Consider the following 22500-nt stretch of genomic DNA (forward strand, 5'->3'; position numbering starts at 1 on the left):
CACTAGGAGCTGCCTAGTACAACCACAGTCCTGACACTGTTGACCACTAGGAGCTGCCCAGTACAACCACAGTCTGACACTGTTGACCACTAGGAGCTGCCCAGTACAACCACAGTCTGACACTGTTGACCACTAGGAGCTGCCCAGTACAACCACAGTCTGAAACTGTTGACCACTAGGAGCTGCCCAGTATGACCACAGTCTGACACTGTTGACCACTAGGAGCTGCCCAGTACAACCACAGTCTGACACTGTTGACCACTAGGAGCTGCCCAGTACAACCACAGTCTGACACTGTTGACCACTAGGAGCTGCCCAGTACAACCACAGTCTGACACTGTTGACCACTAGGAGCTGCCCAGTACAACCACAGTCTGATACTGTTGACCACTAGGAGCTGCCCAGTACATGGAGATGGAGCGGCGTGCGGGGTTGGCACTCCCGTCGCCGTGCATGGCGGTGTGAGTGGCGTGCGGGCTGTTTGTGTTTTCCTTCGGTCATGACATGCTTTATCAGGGGGTGTGTCTTGGATGGGGATGTGGTGGGGTTTTTTGGGGGACTGGCTGTTCCGGGGGGTTCACATGCTTTCGAGCAACACTGTACTTATTCTTATAACACTGCCTATTCTTATGTCTGCACATGCTACATTGCACTAATTTGATTGTCTTTTATACCTATTCTTATGTCTGCACTTCATGCATTGCTTTTATTCTGTCAACTGTATGCAAATTTTATGCTATTTGCTGTGAAGCACTTTGAGCTGCAACCATGTATGAAAGGTGCTATATAAATAAAGTTATTATATATATATCCACATCTGTCTAAATATACCTGCATATAATCCTCCTATATGCCTACTTATACACCTGCATATAACTCATATAACTCTGTATGATAGCATGTACAATAATGCTGTATATACCGTATATATTATATTTATTCTTACCGTATATAATATCTATCCACATCTGTCTGTACATACCTGCATATATTCCTTTTTACATATTTGTAGATACTATATATATTATATCTGTTAATATCCCTTACCTACCCTTACTAGTTATGCTGCTGGCCAGTATGACTTACTACTATAGGGTCTTTATACCTGTATCACTGTAGATAATAAATGATAAATAAACAATCAATTAGAATGTAATAGAATGTAATCTAATAAAAAGCTATATGTAAATGCAGACTATTTACATGTAAACTGTTACTCCACTACCATGTTTGTGTAAGTGTGCATGCGTGCGCGTGTGTGATTCTGCGTGTGTGTAACGGAGGTCCGTGAGTATATCCACAGTCACGATGGACTTCAAGTGTTGTGAAGTGACTGTGGCACGTAGCGGTACTGCAAGTAAACTCATCCACCCATAAAAGGCATGCAGACACGTTACCAAAAGGTGAGTTCACCTCTTGGTATAGGTGGTCTGCGATGTCGCCCGTGGTGCGGGAGACCCAGGTTCGAGACTCACTCGGGGCAATCCCTTAACAGGGGTCGAACTTTAAAACACAACGCAGAGTCCCCCACCTCCTCCAATGTACAGTTTCTTCCCCTCAAATGTATATACTCCCTTTCTAGACCCTTTTTGTACTCTGGTATGTCATAAATGTCTAAATGTAACAGTACTGTCTACCTGTATGTCATGTATGTCATGTTATGATGAATGAAAATGGGGGACCCTGATGTAAACAAGACTGAAAGTCTTTCTCTGGTCTGCATCCCCTTAACATTGTGTGTATTGAGCCATACTGTAAAAAATAAATGTTTTTTCACGGGAAATTCACTGTATTATTTTACAGATTACTTTTGTTTTTCTACTTTAAGTGTAAATGCCATAAAAATACAGTAAATTACCTTTTATCAAAATATTAACCATTAAATAAAGGTTGTAATCTGTAAATGTATTTGATTTGACTGTAATTTGACAGTAAGTATTTGGCAACCATTGATGCCAGACATTTGCCGTTTTCTTGCAGCTTTTCTTCTTACAGTACCCGTTCTGCAATCTGCATATAGATGCGCACAGCGACCTCACCTGAGTTGGCGAGTGCGATGGCCTTGAGCGTGACGAACTCCTCCTTCTCCACGCGCAGCTTCTTGTAGCGGCCGGACCAGCGGCAGGATGGCGACGTGCAGGTCCAGCAGCCCGGAGAGCCGCTGCCTGCTCCTCGTCCACCACGTAGTCCTCGGCGTACACAATCTCCTCCTCGCAGGGCAGCGAGCGGAACACGATGCTCAGCACCAGGATCTCCATCCAGGCGCTCTGGAGGAGACTCATCTGGTCTGCCAGGGAGAGGGTGGAGAACCCTGCGGAGCAGACACACACATGTGTGTTTATATATATGTACCTTTCTTTCTTTCTTTCTTTCTTTCTTTCTTTCTTTCTTTCTTCTTCTTTCTTTCTTTCTTTCTTTCTTTCTTTCTTTCTTTCTTTCTTTCTTTCTTTCTTTCTTTCTTTCTTCTTCTTTCTTCCTTTCTCCTCCCTCCCTCACATTCTTCCTTCTTTCTTTCTTCCTTTCTCCTCCCTCCCTCACATTCTTCCTTCCTTCCTTCCTTCCTTCCTTCCTTCCTTCCTTCCTTCCTTCCTTCCTTCCTTCCTTCCTTCCTTCCTTCCTTCCTTCCTTCCTTCCTTCCTTCCTTCCTTCCTTCCTTCCTTCCTTCCTTCCTTCCTTCCCTCCTATTGTACTCCTGACCCCCCCTCTCTCTCTCTTTCTTTCTTTCTTTCTTTCTTTCTTTCTTTCTTTCTTTCTTTCTTTCTTCTTTCTTTCTTTCTTTCTTTCTTTCTTTCTTTCTTTCTTTCTTTCTTTCTTTCTTTCTTTCTTTCTTTCTTTCTTTCTTTCTTTCTTTCTTTCTTTCTTTCTTTCTTTCTTCCTTTCTCCTCCCTCCTCACATTCTTCCTTCTTTCTTTCTTCCTTTCTCCTCCCTCCCTCACATTCTTCCTTCCTTCCTTCCTTCCTTCCTTCCTTCCTTCCTTCCTTCCTTCCTTCCTTCCTTCCTTCCTTCCTTCCTTCCTTCCTTCCTTCCTTCCTTCCTTCCTTCTTCCTTCCTTCCTTCCTTCCTTCCTTCCTTCCTTCCTTCCTTCCTTCCTTCCTTCCTCCTATTGTACTCCTGACCCCCCCCCTCTCTCTCTTTCTTTCTCTCTTTCTTTCTTTCTTTCTTTCTTTCTTCTTTCTTTCTTTCTTTTCTTTCTTTCTTTCTTTTCTTTCTTTCTTTTCTTTCTTTCTTTCTTTCTTTTCTTTCTTTCTTTCTTTCTTTCTTTCTTTCTTTCTTTCTTTCTTTCTTTCTTTTACATTTACATTGTCAATTTAGCTGACGCTTTTATCCAAAGTGACTTACTAGTTCTGTACAACAAGTCAGCAGGAAGGGCACAACTCTGGCAGTTAAGGGTGACATTGTTCATCAAACAGTGTTGAACTTGAGCGCTACAGTCTTGAGTGCATAGTAGTATAGACATATTAGCATAGTAGGTAGTAGTATAGGCAAGGTAGATTCCTTAGTAGCAAAGTGCATAACTACTTTACTTGGTAAAGCATTTATATAGTGCCTTTATCCAAAGCGCTTTACAATTTGTTCCTCACATTTGAGTCATTCACTCACACATTCACACACCAACACACATGCCAACCTGCTCATCGGGAGCAGTTAGGGGTTAAGTCTCTTGCTCAAGGGCACTTTGACATGCTGCTTGGGATGAGTGGGAATCGAACCGGGAACCTCCGGATTACCAGACGACCTCCCGAGCCTTCTTCATTTCAGATATTGATTGAAGAACAACAACAGAAAATTGGGCCGCTGTCCTGATTGTGGTGGGAAGTTCGTTCCACATGTGGAGCGAGGACTCAGAATAGGCGGCTTCTCTTTGACGACCCCCCAGGAGCTCGGATAGGAGTGGGGCTGAGGCGACCAGAAGATACAGAGCGTAGGGGTCTTGAGGGTGTGTCGTTAGAGACCAGCTTTCATCTTTCTTCCTTCTCTCCTTCCTTTATTTCTTTCTTGACCAGGCTTCGTTCATGTAGCCCAGGTATTAATCATTTTCTCTGACAACAGACACATGGCAGCCCGGTTTCAACACCAGTATACGTGTTTCTATGACAACATACTACAGCCTCAAAACACCAAACAGCAGCATCAACCGTCATTCCTAACCCAGTGCAAATGAAAATTAACTAATGGCAATAACAAACAAGACGTGTTTTTAGCAACGCAGCAATGCGGTATAAGGGAACATTGGGACCCGGTGACCCCCCCCCCCCCCCCTCCCCCACTACACCATTTGATTGGCAGTCTCTGTGTGTGGCTGTGTACAGCATATTTCTGTATTGTCCCCCCCCCCCCCCCACACACACACACACCAGGAGAAGCCCGACTTGAAACGAGCCGATTTCTGCACGGGGTAGCTTAAGGGGAGCATAATAAATCAGCCCAGGGTTAAGGCCTTTGAAACATGACACCGCCAGCTTCAACTCTCAATCGCCAACAGTCAGTCTTTCTGCTACCAGAAGTGTCTGAGAGTCGCTGTCCCTGTCGAGGACTAAATCTACTCCTTATTTTTGTAGGGTTCGCGGCGGGTGATTCATGTTCAGATCGCCTGAAAATTTACTTAATGTTACGAGAAATTATTATCTGTAATTACCGTCTGTAGTGTGGTAGTGAAAGGCTTAACCTTTGGTAGTGTGGTAGTGAAAGGGTTAACCCTTTGTCGTGTGGCAGTGAAAGGGTTAACCTTCTGTCGCGTCGCAGTGAAAGGGTTAACCCCGTTGTAGTGTGATAGTGAAAGGGTTAACTGAACGTGACTGCAATTCTGCCGCCTTTATTTTTTTAAACGTTTGTGTGACTGGTACCACAGGGCCGTGCAGTAAGTAAGTAAGTAAGTAAGTATTTATAAAGCACCTTTCATACATGTCATGTAGCTCAAAGTGCTGTACACAATTATAGGCATATATAACGATAAAAGCAATAAAGTCATAGTGATCAGTTAAGATCAATGTTTAAAAAAAATAATAATAATAATAATAGTAACGTAAAAATGAAAATAACGTAAAAACAGTCATTTGCTTACCAGTTTGGGAGAACAGGTCCGCACAAACATTTCCGCTCAGTGGCAACCGGAAGTGCACTAAACCAATGCACTTGTATGGTAGGTAGCAATGTTTAGGTCTTATAATGCTAGTGTAGTTACGTTTTTATCAGTGGTCATAGTTGGGTCCATAGTGCTTTACCAAGTCCCATGGATCCATCAGTGGCCGTGTATTGTGTGCGTATGTACCCGTTCGCTCATGTGGTCAGTGGCCAGAGTTGGGTCCACAGGACTTATCCAAGTCCCATGGACCCATCAGTGGCCGCGTCTTGTGGTAGAAAGAAAGAAAAAGTGCAGTGACACAGTGACAGGTCTGTTGGTGACTACCGCTAAGATCTATAGCTGTTACGGTTTGAAACCGACCCCAATCGCACAACACAAGACAGGTATTAGAGTAAGCCAAAACAGGGCAATATTTATTAAATAACAAAAAGCGGCACAGTCCCTTTAAGGGAGAACACACAAAAAACAAGAGTCCATGAAATATGAAACTGTGGCACTGTGCCTTTAACAGGCGAACAGGCTAAGGGCCAGGGCTAAGGGCCAGGGCTAAGTGTCAGGACCAGGACCAGAGCTAAGGGCCAGGGCTAAGTGTCAGGGCCAGGACCAGGGCTAAGGGCCAGGACTAAGTGTCAGGGCCAGGACCAGAGCTAAGGGCCAGGGCTAAGTGTCAGGGCCAGGACCGCTTACAGGGATGAGGACAGGGTTACGACGGCGGAGGCCGGGCACGGGGACAGGGGCCCGACGGCGGAGGCCGGGCACCGGGACAGGAGCCCGACGGCGGAGGCCTGGCACGGAGATCCTCCTCCCGTCCCTACACCGAGTAGGGCTCTGCTGCTCAGGAAGGAATCCTCCTCCTCCTCCTCCTCCTCGGATGCTGCAGACGGGCAGCGCAGAACAAAGGGGGTCCGAGGGGAAACGGGATGGGCACACGCCATCCTCCCGTGGAATACTAGGGAGCGACGGCGAGCCTGGGTCCGAGGGGAAACGGGATGGGCACACGCCATCCTCCCGTGGAATAACTAGGGAGCGATGGCGAGCCTCACCCCAGGAACGAGGATCACGAAGAGACGCCTTCCTCCCGTGGAATCGGGAGCGATGGCGAGCCGGCTTGACGTCTGGAGTGGGAACACTGGAAACCTCCCGTAGAGAATTAGAGAGCGAAGGCGGTGTCCCACTCCAGGCAAACGGCGACAGGTGGTGATGGCTGGCACGTCGTCTCACGCCGGAGACGCGGCAGGTGATGGTAACGTACAGAATACAGAACGAACACAGAGTCCAGAACACAGAACAACCCGACAAGGACTGGATGGGAGTCTGCAACCTAAGTACTCTCCCGAGCTGATTGCAAACTCCCAACCAGTGGCGGCCGCTGGGTACTTCGCCACTAGGGGCGCTATACCAAACATTTTGCAAATGTTTGGTAAAAAAAGCCCAACACAAACACGCACAGCTCTCTCTCTCTCTCTCTCTCTCTCTCGCTCTCTCTCTCTCTCTCTCGCTCTCTCTCTCTCAGATGATGTCAGATCCATTCAATAATAAACACATTTATAAAGCTCGTTATTTTAAACAAGTTACCATTCATTGTCTGAGTGGTTATGTCCCACATGCGGCGAAATTAGAGAGAGAGAGAGAGAGCGAGAGCGAGAGCGAGAGAGAGAGAGAGAGAGCATTTTAGTAAAGTTACATTTTCAACAAGATTGCTGCTATTTAAACACTTCATGGAAACGGGGTAACGTTAACCTTATGTCGACTGTAGTATTGTATGACCTCGACATAACGTTTAAACGTTAACGTTACTCCGTTTCCATGAAGTAATTATAAAAGTGGCCAGCTAAGATGACGGAGCTAACAGCTAGCAGTAGCTGTAACGTTACAACGTTATGCGGCATCAGTAGACAACGTATCATGTATTAAACTATTAAGTTAAGATCGCTAATCTACCTTGTTGTTGGCTTGTTGATAAAGTATATCCACTCCATGGCATTGTCCATCCAGCCTGTGTTGATGTCCATCCATTGTCCGCATCCATATAGCTTGTTGTTAGCCAACAAGCTGTGTGAGTGAAGAGCTGTGTCTTTGTCCATTTCCGCCTCGAACAGCCTGCAAACTACCTGGCGTTCTATCGCCATGCTCTAAGACAAACTCTAACCTTAACCAACTTTGAAAGAGTGCCTAAGCTCAGTGTAGTTGCTGTTGTTGTTGACGAGTCGACTGAACTGCTGTTGCTGTGATAAGAACGACCTCCTCCTGGCGCATTCTCTCTCTAAGCCAACCCAAGAAATGCGGCTATGGAAAAAAACTGGCATCGCGTCGGCCAATCAGAGAGCGTCTCCACGAAAATGCGGCTATGGAAATTCTTCACGGAAGTTCACGCTGCTGCCTAGACCGCTTCAAATCGCGCTCGGATTCCAACATAATAGTCATACTTCAACGCACAACGCGTTATGCACTGATTGGCTGTGACGGAGACAGCGATCAAACTGTGACGCGCACTCAGAGCGCTATCGCTTCTAGCCCGGGCGAGAAATACGAAAAAATAAAAAAAAACGTCACTTCCTGCTCATGAAAACGATGTTTTTTTAATTTAGATAATAACGTTATATTGTGCATTGGAAATACAAACACTTAAAATGAGTAAATATTATTCATTTTAAACATGTTTATATTATTTATAGGGCTATAAAACACAAAAACGAAAAAGTTTTATTTTCTTCTTCTCTGATTTAACAGCAGCTGGCCAGCAGGTGGGTCGGCGCCCTTGCGCCCCTAGTGGCGAGCCGCCACTGCTCCCAACAGGTGCGTGAAGGTAGAGGAACAAGAATGTCCAAGGGTGGGGGCTGGTGAAGATATAGTAATGTAATCTATATGCATGCTCCTTCCTCCGTGCTTAAAAAGCTGGATTCTGCGTACCATACTGCCATACGTTTTGTAACGGGTGCAGGCTCTCGCACCCACCACTGCACTTTGTATCAGTCATTAGGATGGTCCTCTCTGTACCAAAGAAGACAATCACACATGTTGATTTTTATCCTTAAGTCATTGCTAGGTAAGCTGCCCTTATATATCTCCAGACTTCTGTCCTTTTATACTTGCTTTTTTAATACCAGACGAGCAGCAAATGGGATGCTGTTAAATGTTCCTTTGATGCAGTCAGAGCTTGGTAAAGCTGCATTCTCCCACTATGCTCCCTTTTTATGGAATACGCTGCAAGTGAAACTTTGTCTACAGGCACTTCCTACTGTGAATGCTTTTAAAGGTATGCTACGATTAGCCCTTTATGAAACATGTAACTGTTTTACCTAATGCTATTGTTGATGTGATTATGCTCCTTGCCACTGCACAAATGACCCTCTGTATTTATATTTGAATTGTATGTTTTTTGTTTAATGCCCTGTTTTACGTTGAAACTTGTTGTGTGCTGTGTTGGTCAGGACTCCCTGGAAGAAGAGATCTTGTATCTCAATGGGACATTCCTGGATAAATAAAGGATAAAAAAATAAAAAAAAGAGTAGGAGACAGGGAAAAGTTCTCGCAAGGGTGGGGGCTGGTGAAGAGTAGGAGACAGGGAAAAGGGGTCCAGGGACAGGCGAATCCTCACAATAGCCACAAGATAAACTGAAACAGCAAAATGTGTATAGGCCTAATTGTTGTAATTTTTTTTGCCATAATAGATAGATAGAAAACTTTATTGCCATTTCAACACATGGTTGATTGGGATTTGTCTTGGTGCCAAACATACGGACATACAGTATAAAAACATACAATATAAAAACACACAAGAATACATGCGATGCAATCCCCACAATAGAAGTATTTCACAAACAATAAAAAAATGCTACAGTACCTAAAAGAGCTCAGTGTTCCAATTTAAAGTGCATATTGCCTTAAAGTGCCTGTCGGCTGGTGCTAGCCCTTATGGTACAAAGTGACTGTGCATTAGGACTTGAGTTCAGGTGACGGACAACCTTGGGAGATGGACTATTTTTAAAACGAGATGTCCTACACCTGAGACTTTGGAGTCTTCTACCAGAGGGAAGGGGGTTAAAAAGGTAGTAAGCAGGGTGAGAGAGGTCACCGATCACCTTCTCCCCTTTCCGCCTGATTTGTGTGCCATATATGGATGCCACAGAAGGGAGATCACAGCCAATGATTTTTGACTGTGTATATATATAATAATATATCAAAATAATGGCGATATTGTGTTTTTTTGTGGGTAAAACACATGATTTCTCGAGACTGGTATAGAAATCTTTAAAAAATACTGCACATGAGAGCTATTTCACATGAATGTTAGAGATATAGTGCCCGTATTGTTCAGCCGTCCCAACTCAGGGTAATAACAATACCTTGACCATCTTAGCGAGAGATCGACCCATCAACTCTCCCCACCCCAGCACTCACACACACACCACATCAAACGGACAGACGACTGAAAGTGTTTCAACCTCCACAATGGCTTCCGTTCCTCTATGGTGAATAGCAGGGTGATTGGGGTATTGACCCGGGTTCCTCAAACCCACCTCTCCGCTCACATAAAACCATATGGGCTGTGCGGATGGGACTGGGGGGGGGGGGCAGGTTGAAAAAGAAGGTCCTCTTATCAAGCAAATTGAGAAATAAGAGAGAAAGAGAGAGAGAGAGAGAGAGAGAGAGAGAGAGAGAGAGAGAGAGAGAGAGAGAGAGAGAGAGAGAGAGAGAGAGGGATGGAGGGAAAAGAGTGCTGCTGGGGGTGTCATTGATTAGTAGATTGTAATCAGCCCGCCAAATGCGAAGGGGGGATCGATCCGAGCCTCAGATCTGACAAACAGACAGTTGATGGAGGACATCCGGTACACGTTCGGTCGGGTTGGGGGGGGGGGGGGGGGGGAGCGACGACTCACAGCATTAGAATGGATAGAGAGGACCTTTCTGATCACGGTAATGTGCTTCGGTAGAGACGACGTAAACAAGTGGACCCGTGTTTACTTCCTGCTGCAGTGTTTGCTAATATCAATAACAGGGAAATAAACTTGGGTTCAAGCTGTTCCACTAGCAGCAACACAATTTCAGTGAAAGCTTCTATACTGTCATATAATTGTTTTTATTATGTTGTTATGGAAACTAGCATTTGTTCCAATGCGTGGAAAGTGCACGTGTTGGATGTTGGAATGAAGTTGTTTATTATAAACCTATCCCTGTATCATTTTTATTTTTATTTATTTTTTTTTACTTTATTTTTTAGCGTTTATCGCTTTTTCTGGTCAAGCATGACCGACAGAAACAGGTTGAATGGGATGTAGAGTAGGGGAAGACACTCTGAGAAAATACGGCGGGTCCGGGAATCGAACTCGTGTACCCCAGATCCGTGACGAGCACGGTTGTCCCCGACGCAGAAATAGCGCCGAGGTACGCGGTGAGCTATACGGGAGCTCGCCCTATCCCCGTATCTTAACCCTAACCATAACCACTTCCACTGTCATGGTTGTGACATCCAGCCTCTGTTTCTCTGTCTGTTGCTCCCTCTTATCTCTCTTTCTCCGTTATCGAGTAGATGTCCCCCGTGTGTTTCCCACGTGTGCCGATATGTTTCATCTGCCTCAGCTGTGCCTCGTTGCTCACTTCCCCCGTGTACCTATCTTAGTCACGTTCTCTAGTCAGTTGTCGGTTTGTCTGTTTCTTTTACTTGTGTTAGTGTTTATATCCTGTTTCCTCTTTAGTTTAGTTAGTCACTCTTCCCCCGTTCTGACTGTCGTCCTGTATCCTGCCTGCCTGTTGTGGGCGACAACAGGACTTGTCTTCTCGTAGGACGTGTCGTGTCGTGTCGCATCCAGGCCTATATTCTCTAACTCTGTATTTGATCCTTTCATTCTGAGTTAATAAATTGTATTAACCGGATCTCCATTGACTGAGTAATGTAGTATGTGATCAACACTGTCATCCATAAATACACCACAGGTTGGTTCCCCCCCATCATCTGTCTCCTGCCCGTCCATTGCCCTGCACTTGGGTGTGCTACTGTACCACAACCCTTACACCCACCACCCAAAGATTTGAAATACATATATTTAAATATCATGTTAGTCAACTCACTCGTTCCTGCTTCTTCCAACTGAGGAACACCGCTCAATTAAGATCTGTACTCGTATCCAAGACAGAGCTGGAGATGGTCATCCGTGCTTTTATTTCCACCCGTTTGGACTATTGTAATATACTTTTTACCTGCTTAAATAAGTCTGCTTTTGGACCGCCTGCAAATTGTCCAAAATGCAGCTGCTAGACTTTTAATCAGAAATAACAAGAGGTCTCACATCACACCCATTTTGGCCTCTCTACACTGGCTTCCTTTAAAATGTAGAGTTAATTTTAAGGTGCTACTCACTACTTTTAGAGCCCTTCATGATCTATCACCTGGATACATATCAGACCTTCTTATACCTCATTCATCAAACCGGGCCCTTAGATCCACTGACAGACTTCTGTTGTCTGTCCCTAGGGCCCGGCTTGCAACCCGGGGTGACCGTGCCTTTCAGGTAGCTGCTCCCAAACTGTGGAACGCCCTCCTCCCTTTCTCTCTGAGATCAGTAGAAACATGCAACTCTTTGTTTGATGCTCTTAATTTCTTTGATTAGAAAGCACTTTGTGATCCTGTATCTTGAAAGGTGCTATATAATTAAAATGTACTTACTTACTTACTTACTTACTTACTTACTTACTTACTTACTTACTTACTTACTTACTTACTTACTTACTTACTTACTTACTTACTTACTTACTTATACCCTCTGATTACCATTAAAACATAATCAAACATTCTATGGCAGCCATTTTAAAGCGGACCAGGCAAATTACGTTGACTTGAACGAGAATAGCCGTTCTATCAATTGAAGTTCTGTGGGAGGACTTCTGGTGCCACACAATGTACATGTTGTGTTGTTAATACATTTACTACTGGTTCCCACTGGATGCAGTTTGTGATTGTTGTAATAAAAATGTACGACATTTCCTCTGTAAACGTTGAGGCAAAAAATCATTAATTATACATTTTCCTCATCACTCTGCCAGAAGAAATAAATATTGGCCTACAGTTAAAAAGAATTGCGCGATTCTCCCTAAAGCACACAATTTGTTTACCAGGTGAATTTTGAAACAAACACAAATCTTCTAAAATACAGCAAAGTTCACTATGTTTGGAGTAACACTTAATTTGTATTAATTTGCTCAATAGTGTTTCTTTTCTCCCCCCATTGCTATTTTACATTGAGGCCATGTCCAGACGAAACTGATTTTGGTCGTATCAGTGAAAGTATTTGATCGTACAGTATGTACCTTTCATCCACACGGAACTGCGTTCTGGCAGTCTGAAGACGCTACTTTCTGAGACCGGCTTCCAGAGTGCGCAATTCTGAAGACAGCCCCCTTGTGTCACCATCTTTACAAGCGATACAGATTGACATCCCCCTTAATCCGCATGCAAACCCAGCTAACAAAAAAAGAAACATGATACATATATGTCTTATTGTCCTGGCTAGAAGTGTTTATTAAACACCGGGAGGCTACTGTGAAGAAATACACGTTACTAGCTAGAGATTAGCGTCACACAGTGGGCCCTTTTCTGAAAACCCAAGTAGTAGCCAAGCACATACTGTTCCATAGCATATGCCTTCAGTTGATCATGACAAATCCTCTCTTACCTTGATGATTAAAAAAGCCTCCATAATTTAGTAAATAGTATTCCCATGGCTGCTGTTGAGCTGTAGCCAGCGAGCTATGCTAAATAGCTAACCAACTAAATACAATAGACAGTGGTATCCTGAGGTAACGTTAAATACAGACAACGTTTGCTACAATTACAGTGGTATCCTGAGGTAACGTTAAATACAGACAATGTTTGCTAGTCGAAAGGACTGGACACATACACGGACAAGTTAAACATCAATCAATTAATTTAATACAACACAGGTAGTTTGAGCTGCCTCCGACCGCACCACGGGGCTATTATATTATATACGGTTTTGAGCTCTCTCTTTCTCCTGCCGATTTAAAATCTGCAGCTCTTCCTCCTCCTCATCACCGGCTGCCTGTGAAGCTGCATTCGCGCCGCGGTGTGTGTGTCTCTCCTATCCGTTGGAAAACTAGCGTCGGCTCAAAAGCACAGAACCGGACACACAAGTTATCGAAAACAACAACGACAACACGTCCGGTCGGGGGTTTTCAAAATAAAAGAGCGACGTCTAAAACAGGAAAGACATTTATTTGTGGCACACACTTATTATCTTGAGACGTTTTCGTTTTTACGGAAACCTTTTTTTAAATTAAAACAAAACGAAAACGAAAAAGATCAAAATCGTTTTAGTCTGGACAAGGCCTGAGGCCCAGTCCACATGATCATGGGTATTTTTGACACCGAGATTTTCAAAAAAATAAACCTCTGTACTCGCACCGAGTGATGTAATATACATGTAGTACAATGCCAAAGCAATAGGTGGCGATGTAGTTCAAACATGAAGGCCATTTTCAACCAATCAGAAGGGTTGAGCGCGTCACTACACGTCCTGCTCAAAACAGAAACCTGCCATCTTTAAATTACCTCGCATGAACATTAGCAACGTAGCATTCATTGTTTGCAACAAGAACAAAGTGCAATAAACAAAAAAGGATACATTCACTGTGTTCTGCCTCATTTGTTGATGAAACAAAACCAACATCAACACAATTTACCACCAAGAGCGGAGAGTTTAGTCTCACAAAAAGATCTCTGATGTTGTTAGCTACATGCTAATGTGATTGGGATTTTCCATTATAATAGTTAGCATTGCGGCTAGCGTACATTAGCGTAGTAACGTTAACGCTAGTAGAATGAATGGATGAAAACATTATTTAACAGATTGCAGAATGGGTACAATACAATACAAACAATTGTTAAGGGGATGCAGACTGTTGTAGTTTGGACTGGGTTCCTTATAACAATAACTTGACAACACATGAGCTTAGTTGGTAGCCGCAGCTACTTGGGACAGCTCTGCCGTAAACACTGGAAATAACCTCAGTATACTATGTCCACACGCAACCAATGCAACCGGGATGCGCCCAAAACTCCACCCTGGACTCCGGTTTTCAAAGACCACGGTTGCAGTGTTCCAAAAACCTGGTTGCATGTGGACGAACAGTGCAACCGCGCACATTAAATCACGGTTACATAACACCCCGCGTTCGTGTGGACAGGGCCTGAGGACAAGAACATCTCATCTCAGCGTCACCGGCCTCAACCGTCTCCATCTTCTCGTCATTATTTCTTTCTTCTCCACAACCCCCCCCCCTTCTCCTCCCTCTTTTTCCACTCAATTTACTGAGGCAGGGGTTACACACAGTGTTTTTGTGCTAGTTTTTATACGTTTTTGAATATGTTTCATGTCCCTTTTACACAGAAATGCGTTTTTTGGCGTTTTTTGGTGGATACGGCTGAAACGCTAAATTGTGTTTGCGTTTTGGAGAACCCCTAAAAAACGCGCCGACAACAGCCGTGTAGTCTGCACGGAGCCGTTGTTGCGAAAACGCCCATGCGCAGTAGATACCATCTGCGTGCCCTCCGGTGACAACAGAGTTTGTGTGTGTGGGTGTGTTTGGGACAGAGCTCCCAGCTCCGTGTCCCTGTGTCCCAAATAGCTGCAGCTACCATGTGTTGTCAAGTTATTCTTATAAGGACCCCAGTCCAAGCTACAACAGTCTGCATTCCCTTAACAATTGTTTGTATTGAGCCGTATTGTATTGTACCCATTATGCAATATGTTAAATAAAGTTTACATCCATTCATTCTGCTAGCATTACCACTGGCTAACATGAGCTAGCATTAGCTATCAGACCCTGTTAGCTCAAAGCTCCTCTTTCAACTTAACAAGCATTAAACAAAAAGGCCCAGTCATCTATTCACCTTTGTTTAATACACACAGCGTTGTCTCTAATGTTATCTAACTATTGATAGCTCCCGATATCATCAGTTTGATGCTGGCTAACTAGCGTGAGCTAACGTTAGCTTCTAGCCACAATGCTATATTGTTATAATGGCATATTCCATTGACGTTAGCATGCAGCTAACTGTAGCTACCGATCTTTTTTTAGACTAAACTATCCGCTCTTGGTGGTCACTTGTGTTGATGTTAGTTTTGTTTCATCAACAAATGAGAGGCAGAACACATTAAATTAAAAGTACTCCCGTAGTCTCGCGAGAGGTGCAGAAATGGGATCTGACGTCAGAAGAGACGATCCGGTCAGTGTTTCACCACACAGACTGGATTGTGTTCCGCGACACAGATAACATTAATGCCTACACGGAGACAGTGCTGGACTATGTTTGTACTAGGGTGAAAGAAACAATCCCCACTACCAAAATGAAAGTTTACCCAAATCAAAAACCCTGGGTAGACAAATCCGTCCGTGAAGCTCTGAGAGAGCGCACCAAAGCATACAATGACGGCCTAGTGGCAGGCAACATGAATGACCACAAGGTGGCGCGACACAACGTAAGGAGGACAGTGTCAGAGGCCAAACGGCGCTACAGGGATAAAATTGAACTCCAGTTTGAACAAGCTGACTCTAGAGCTATGTGGCAGGGGCTCAAAACGATGACAGACTACAAAGGCGCCTCCCTCAAACTGAACAGTGACATCTCCTTAGCAAACGACCTCAATACCTTCTATGCGAGGTTTGATGCTGGTAATAACAACACCAGCTCACAAGCCTCGGCAATGGGGGGGGGGGGGGGGGTCGGCTGCTGATGGAGGCGCAGTGTTCAGGGTAACAGAGCATGAGGTGAGGCGGACCTTTAAAAAAGTGAATATCAGGAAGGCAGCAGGTCCGGACGGCATCCCCGGCCGCGTCCTAAAAGTCTGTGCCGACCAACTGGCCCCAGTATTCACTGACATATTTAACCTGTCCTTAGAACAGGCTGTCATCCCCACCTGCCTGAAGAAGTCCACTATTATCCCTGTACCCAAAAAATCCAAGCCTGCTTGCCTCAACGACTACCGCCCTGTAGCTCTCACCTCCATAGCCATGAAGTGCTTTGAGAAGCTAGTAAAGGGCTACATCTGCTCCTCCCTCCCCATCAACATGGACCCCCTGCAATTTGCATACCGCCCCAACAGGTCCACGGAGGACGCCATATCCCATGTGCTGCACACAGCAGCATCACACCTGGACAAGAGGCAGGGGAACTATGTGAGAATGCTATTCATCGACTACAGCTCGGCATTCAATACCATAGTCCCCTCCATACTCATAGCCAAGCTCAGGGACCTGGGCTTGGGCTATGACCTCTGCCAGTGGGTCTTGGACTTCCTGACTGGCAGATCCCAGGTGGTGAGAGCAGGCAACTGCACCTCCTCATCCATCACCCTCAACATAGGGGCCCCCCAGGGCTGTGTTCTGAGTCCCCTCCTCTACTCCCTGTACACACACGACTGTGTGGCTCAGCGGAGTAGCAATACAATCGTCAAATTTGCTGACGACACAGTGGTGGTGGGCCTGATCTCTGCCAACGACGAGAGGGCCTACCTGGAAGAGGTCAAGGTCCTGGCGGGATGGTGCCAGGAAAACAGCCTCTCCCTGAACGTCAGGAAAACAAAGGAGATGATTGTGGACTTCAGGAGGTCGGGGGTCAAGGACTACAGCCCCCTCAGCATCGACGGGGCACCGGTTGAGAGAGTCAACAGCTTCAAGTACCTCGGAGCCTACATATCCGAGGACTTGACATGGACCACACACATTAACAGTGTGGTGAAGAAGGCACGACAACGCCTCTACTTCCTCAGGCGCCTAAGGAAGTTCCAAGTCAGCCAGAAGATCCTTAAGAACTTCTACTCATGTACAATAGAGAGCATCTTGACCGGCAACATCACCTCCTGGTTTGGGAATAGCACTGCAAAAGACCGAAGCAGACTACAAAGAGTGACACGTTCAGCCGAACGCACAATTGGAGGGGGGCTCCCCACCCTCCAGAACATTTACTACAAGCGTTGCAAGGGCAAGGCTAAGAGAATCATTAAAGACTCCAGTCACCCAAACAACTGCCTCTTTGAACTGCTGCGGTCAGGCAAGCGATACCGGAGTCTCAAGGCGAGCACAGAAAGACTCAGAAGTAGCTTCTATCCCCAGGCCATCAGGCTGCTAAACGAACAATGAATGAACACTACACAACAACAACCACCAAACGCACATAGCACACACATCCACACGCACACACTCACTTTAAACAAACACACTGTAGCACCCACTCCACACACTTTATAGCACACACCCACTTTAAACAAACACACTGTAGCACCCACTCCCCACACTTTATATTTATGGATGAAGGATTGCACTACAACTCGTACACCTTACTGTAAATTGTACCTAAAATTGTACCTCATCCCATTTCTGCTTTGCACTAGATAGTACTGTACATTAGTACACTGCATAGTATTGTGTATTGTATATTATATGGTAACTCAGAACATTGTACATATGTCTATACCGAACACTGTGACCTCATTTTCTTCTTCTAAATTCATGCTATATTATGTTATTATGTTATTTGATACTATCTTGTCTAGCACAGTCTCTGGAGCGTAACAGTAAGAAGCATTTTGTATGAAAGTATTCTGTACTTCTGTATGACAACTATTAAAGAACTTGAACTTGAACTTGAACACAGTGAATGTATCCGTTTGTTTATTGCACTTTTATTAGGCTTTGCTGAAAAAGAATTGCTGCATTGAGTAAATAGGCAAGATGGTGGCGCCCATAGGCGCCTGCCTTGTTGACATTTTCTTTGCTGGAGCTTCCAGGAAGTGTATTGGCACATTCAAGTTCTGATTGGTTGAAATTGCCTTCATGTTCGCCACCTACTGCCACCTACTGCTTTGGCAGTGTACTACATCACTGTGCCCAGGTGACAAAAACGAAAGTGTGACTCAAGGCTGCCACGTTGCGGCGAAACTCACTGACAATGAAACGAAAATGAAACGAAAGGTGTAACCGCCGCCTGAAGTGATGGAGTGGCCCCCTGGGGGTGGGTTACTCCAGAGCTCCAGGTACGACGCCCCCCCCCCCCCCCCCCCCCCGGTGTGGAGGCAGAGTTCAGTGTCGCTGTGGAGGGAGATTCCCCCCCTGATGAAATATCAATATTTCACCCACTGATTCACTGCTGTTTGACCAAACATGACACAATATCGAGCAAACTGTCTATATCTCCTGCTCACGAGTGAGGGCCACACTGTGAGAGAGAGCAGGAGACAGAGGGACCACACACAGGGGCCACACTGTGAGAGAGAGCAGGAGACAGAGGGACCACACACAGGGGCCACACTGTGAGAGAGAGCAGGAGACAGAGGGACCACACACAGGGGCCACACTGTGAGAGAGAGCAGGAGACAGAGGGACCACACACAGGGGCAACACTGTGAGAGAGAGCAGGAGACAGAGGGACCACACACAGGGGCCACACTGTGAGAGAGAGCAGGAGACAGAGGGACCACACACAGGGGCCACACTGTGAGAGAGAGCAGGAGACAGAGGGACCACACACAGGGGCCACACTGTGAGAGAGAGCAGGAGACAGAGGGACCACACACAGGGGCCACACTGTGACAGAGAGCAGGAGACAGAGGGACCACACACAGGGGCCACACTGTGAGAGAGAGCAGGAGACAGAGGGACCACACACAGGGGCCACACAGTGAGAGAGAGCAGGAGACAGAGGGACCACACACAGGGGCCACACTGTGAAAGAGAGCAGGAGACAGAGGGACCACACACAGGGGCCACACTGTGAGAGAGAGCAGGAGACAGAGGGACCACACACAGGGGCCACACTGTGAAAGAGAGCAGGAGACAGAGGGACCACACACAGGGGCCACACTGTGAAAGAGAGCAGGAGCCAGAGGGACCACACACAGGGGCCACACTGTGAGAGAGAGCAGGAGACAGAGGGACCACACACAGGGGCCACACTGTGAGAGAGAGCAGGAGACAGAGGGACCACACACAGGGGCCACACAGTGAGAGAGAGCAGGAGACAGAGGGACCACACACAGGGGCCACACTGTGAGAGAGAGCAGGAGACAGAGGGACCACACACAGGGGCCACACTGTGAGAGAGAGCAGGAGACAGAGGGACCACACACAGGGGCCACACTGTGAGAGAGAGCAGGAGACAGAGGGACCACACACAGGGGCCACACAGTGACAGAGAGCAGGAGACAGAGGGACCACACACAGGGGCCACACAGTGACAGAGAGCAGGAGACAGAGGGACCACACACAGGGGCCACACAGTGAGAGAGAGCAGGAGAGAGAGGGACCACACACATGGGCCACACAGTGACAGAGAGCAGGAGACAGAGGGACCACACACAGGGGCCACACTGTGAGAGAGAGCAGGAGACAGAGGGACCACACACAGGGGCCACACTGTGAGAGAGAGCAGGAGACAGAGGGACCACACACAGGGGCCACACAGTGACAGAGAGCAGGAGACAGAGGGACCACACACAGGGGCCACACTGTGAGAGAGAGCAGGAGACAGAGGGACCACACACAGGGGCCACACTGTGAGAGAGAGCAGGAGACAGAGGGACCACACACAGGGGCCACACTGTGAGAGAGAGCAGGAGACAGAGGGACCACACACAGGGGCCACACTGTGAGAGAGAGCAGGAGACAGAGGGACCACACACAGGGGCCACACTGTGAGAGAGAGCAGGAGACAGAGGGACCACACACAGGGGCCACACAGTGACAGAGAGCAGGAGACAGAGGGACCACACACAGGGGCCACACTGTGAGAGAGAGCAGGAGACAGAGGGACCACACACAGGGGCCACACTGTGAGAGAGAGCAGGAGACAGAGGGACCACACACAGGGGCCACACTGTGACAGAGAGCAGGAGACAGAGGGACCACACACAGGGGCCACACTGTGAAAGAGAGCAGGAGACAGAGGGACCACACACAGGGGCCACGCGGTGACAGAGAGCAGGAGACAGAGGGACCACACACAGGGGCCACACTGTGAGAGAGAGCAGGAGACAGAGGGACCACACACAGGGGCCACACTGTGAGAGAGAGCAGGAGACAGAGGGACCACACACAGGGGCCACACTGTGAGAGAGAGCAGGAGACAGAGGGACCACACACAGGGGCCACACTGTGAGAGAGAGCAGGAGACAGAGGGACCACACACAGGGGCCACACTGTGAGAGAGAGCAGGAGACAGAGGGACCACACACAGGGGCCACACTGTGAGAGAGAGCAGGAGACAGAGGGACCACACACAGGGGCCACACTGTGAAAGAGAGCAGGAGACAGAGGGACCACACACAGGGGCCACACTGTGAAAGAGAGCAGGAGACAGAGGGACCACACACAGGGGCCACACTGTGAGAGAGAGCAGGAGACAGAGGGACCACACACAGGGGCCACACTGTGAGAGAGAGCAGGAGACAGAGGGACCACACACAGGGGCCACACAGTGAGAGAGAGCAGGAGACAGAGGGACCACACACAGGGGCCACACTGTGAGAGAGAGCAGGAGACAGAGGGACCACACACAGGGGCCACACTGTGAGAGAGAGCAGGAGACAGAGGGACCACACACAGGGGCCACACTGTGAGAGAGAGCAGGAGACAGAGGGACCACACACAGGGGCCACACTGTGAGAGAGAGCAGGAGACAGAGGGACCACACACAGGGGCCACACTGTGAGAGAGAGCAGGAGACAGAGGGACCACACACAGGGGCCACACTGTGAGAGAGAGCAGGAGACAGAGGGACCACACACAGGGGCCACACTGTGAGAGAGAGCAGGAGACAGAGGGACCACACACAGGGGCCACGCGGTGACAGAGAGCAGGAGAGACAGGGACCACACACAGGGGCCACACTGTGACAGAGAGCAGGAGACAGAGGGACCACACACAGGGGCCACACTGTGAGAGAGAGCAGGAGACAGAGGGACCACACACAGGGGCCACACTGTGAGAGAGAGCAGGAGACAGAGGGACCACACACAGGGGCCACGCGGTGACAGAGAGCAGGAGACAGAGGGACCACACACAGGGGCCACACTGTGACAGAGAGCAGGAGAGACAGGGACCACACACAGGGGCCACACAGTGAGAGAGAGCAGGAGACAGAGAGCAGGAGACAGAGGGGCCACACAGTGACAGAGAGCAGGAGACAGAGAGCAGGAGACACAGGGGCCACACAGTGACAGAGAGCAGGAGACAGAGAGCAGGAGACACAGGGGCCACAGAGTACAGCAACTTGCAATGGGCCTGGTCTACAAGATACACTACACGACCAAGGTACCCATGTACATGTCAAAATACTTCCCAAAGGTCAGTGAATACCACGATCACAACACCAGAGGGAGCTCCACAAATCATGTTAAACCCAGATTCGGCTCAAATAAGGGACTAAACACGTTTCGCAATTATGCCACATCAATGTGGAACGCCCTACCCAAAGCTGTAAAGGAATGTGAATCACTACCCACCTTCAAAACCACTCTCAAGGGACACCTACGGGAGACTGCAATTCAACACTGGCCCCTGTAAATATCCTAACCCAACCCCCTCCAATGTACAGTCATTTACCTAGTATGGTTTTGTCAATAGTCCAATGTACAATTTTGTTTGTTTGTACAGTGTCTCCCCCCCCCCCCTCAATGTACAGTTTTGCTTGTTTATACAGTGTGCCCCCCCCCGCCCCAACCACCTCCAATGTAAATTACCCAGTATGGTTGTCAATATCCCAACGTACCCAACCCCCCCCACCCAACCTCCTCCAATGTACAGTTTCTACGTCAAATGTATATACTCCCTTTTCTTGACTCCTTCTGTATCACAAACAGTACTGTATTTGCAAATCTGGTATGTCATAAATGTATAGATGTAGCAGTACTGACTATCTGTATGTCATGTATGTCATATATGTCCTGATGAATTGAAAATGGGGGACCCTGATGTAAACAAGACGAAAGTATTTCTCTGGTCTGCATCCCCTTAACAATTGTGTGTATTGAGCTGTACTGTATTGTACCCATTCTGCAATCTGTTACTAAAGTTTTCAATCAATCAATCAATCAATCAAACACACAGTGACAGAGAGCAGGAGACAGAGAGCAGGAGACACAGGGGCCACACAGAGAGTAGGCCTACATACCAGGTATTTCAGCCAGGCTGTGGTCCAGTGTGAGTAGGCCTACATACCGGGTATTTCAGCCAGGCTGCGGTCCAGTGTGAGTAGGCCTACAGACCGGGTATTTCAGCCAGACCATGAAGTGACTGAGTGGTGGGCTGTGAAGCTTGAAGCTGTCGTTGACAACTGGGTCTAAAACAGACAGCAGTACACTCTCTGTTCATTTAGTATCATTACAGGTCTCCTAAGAGCCGAGAG

General features: G+C 47.2%; 1 protein-coding gene across 1 annotated transcript in view; it reads right to left on the reverse strand.

Moving 5' to 3' along the window:
- The window catches only part of LOC311229123 (steroid hormone receptor ERR2-like), a gene marked incomplete at both ends in the record, with an annotated part of 137894 nt that overhangs the window by 16827 nt on the left and 98567 nt on the right, over window positions 1-22500 (reverse strand). Inside the window, 3 exon segments of the mRNA XM_084315144.1 lie at window positions 2040-2109; window positions 2111-2161; window positions 2163-2311. Coding sequence (XP_084171270.1) covers window positions 2040-2109; window positions 2111-2161; window positions 2163-2311 — 270 coding nt within the window.

The sequence above is a fragment of the Notolepis coatsorum genome, assembly GCF_963971535.1.
Source record: "Notolepis coatsorum genome assembly, chromosome: 5".
NCBI classification, from domain to species: Eukaryota; Metazoa; Chordata; class Actinopteri; order Aulopiformes; family Paralepididae; genus Notolepis; species Notolepis coatsorum.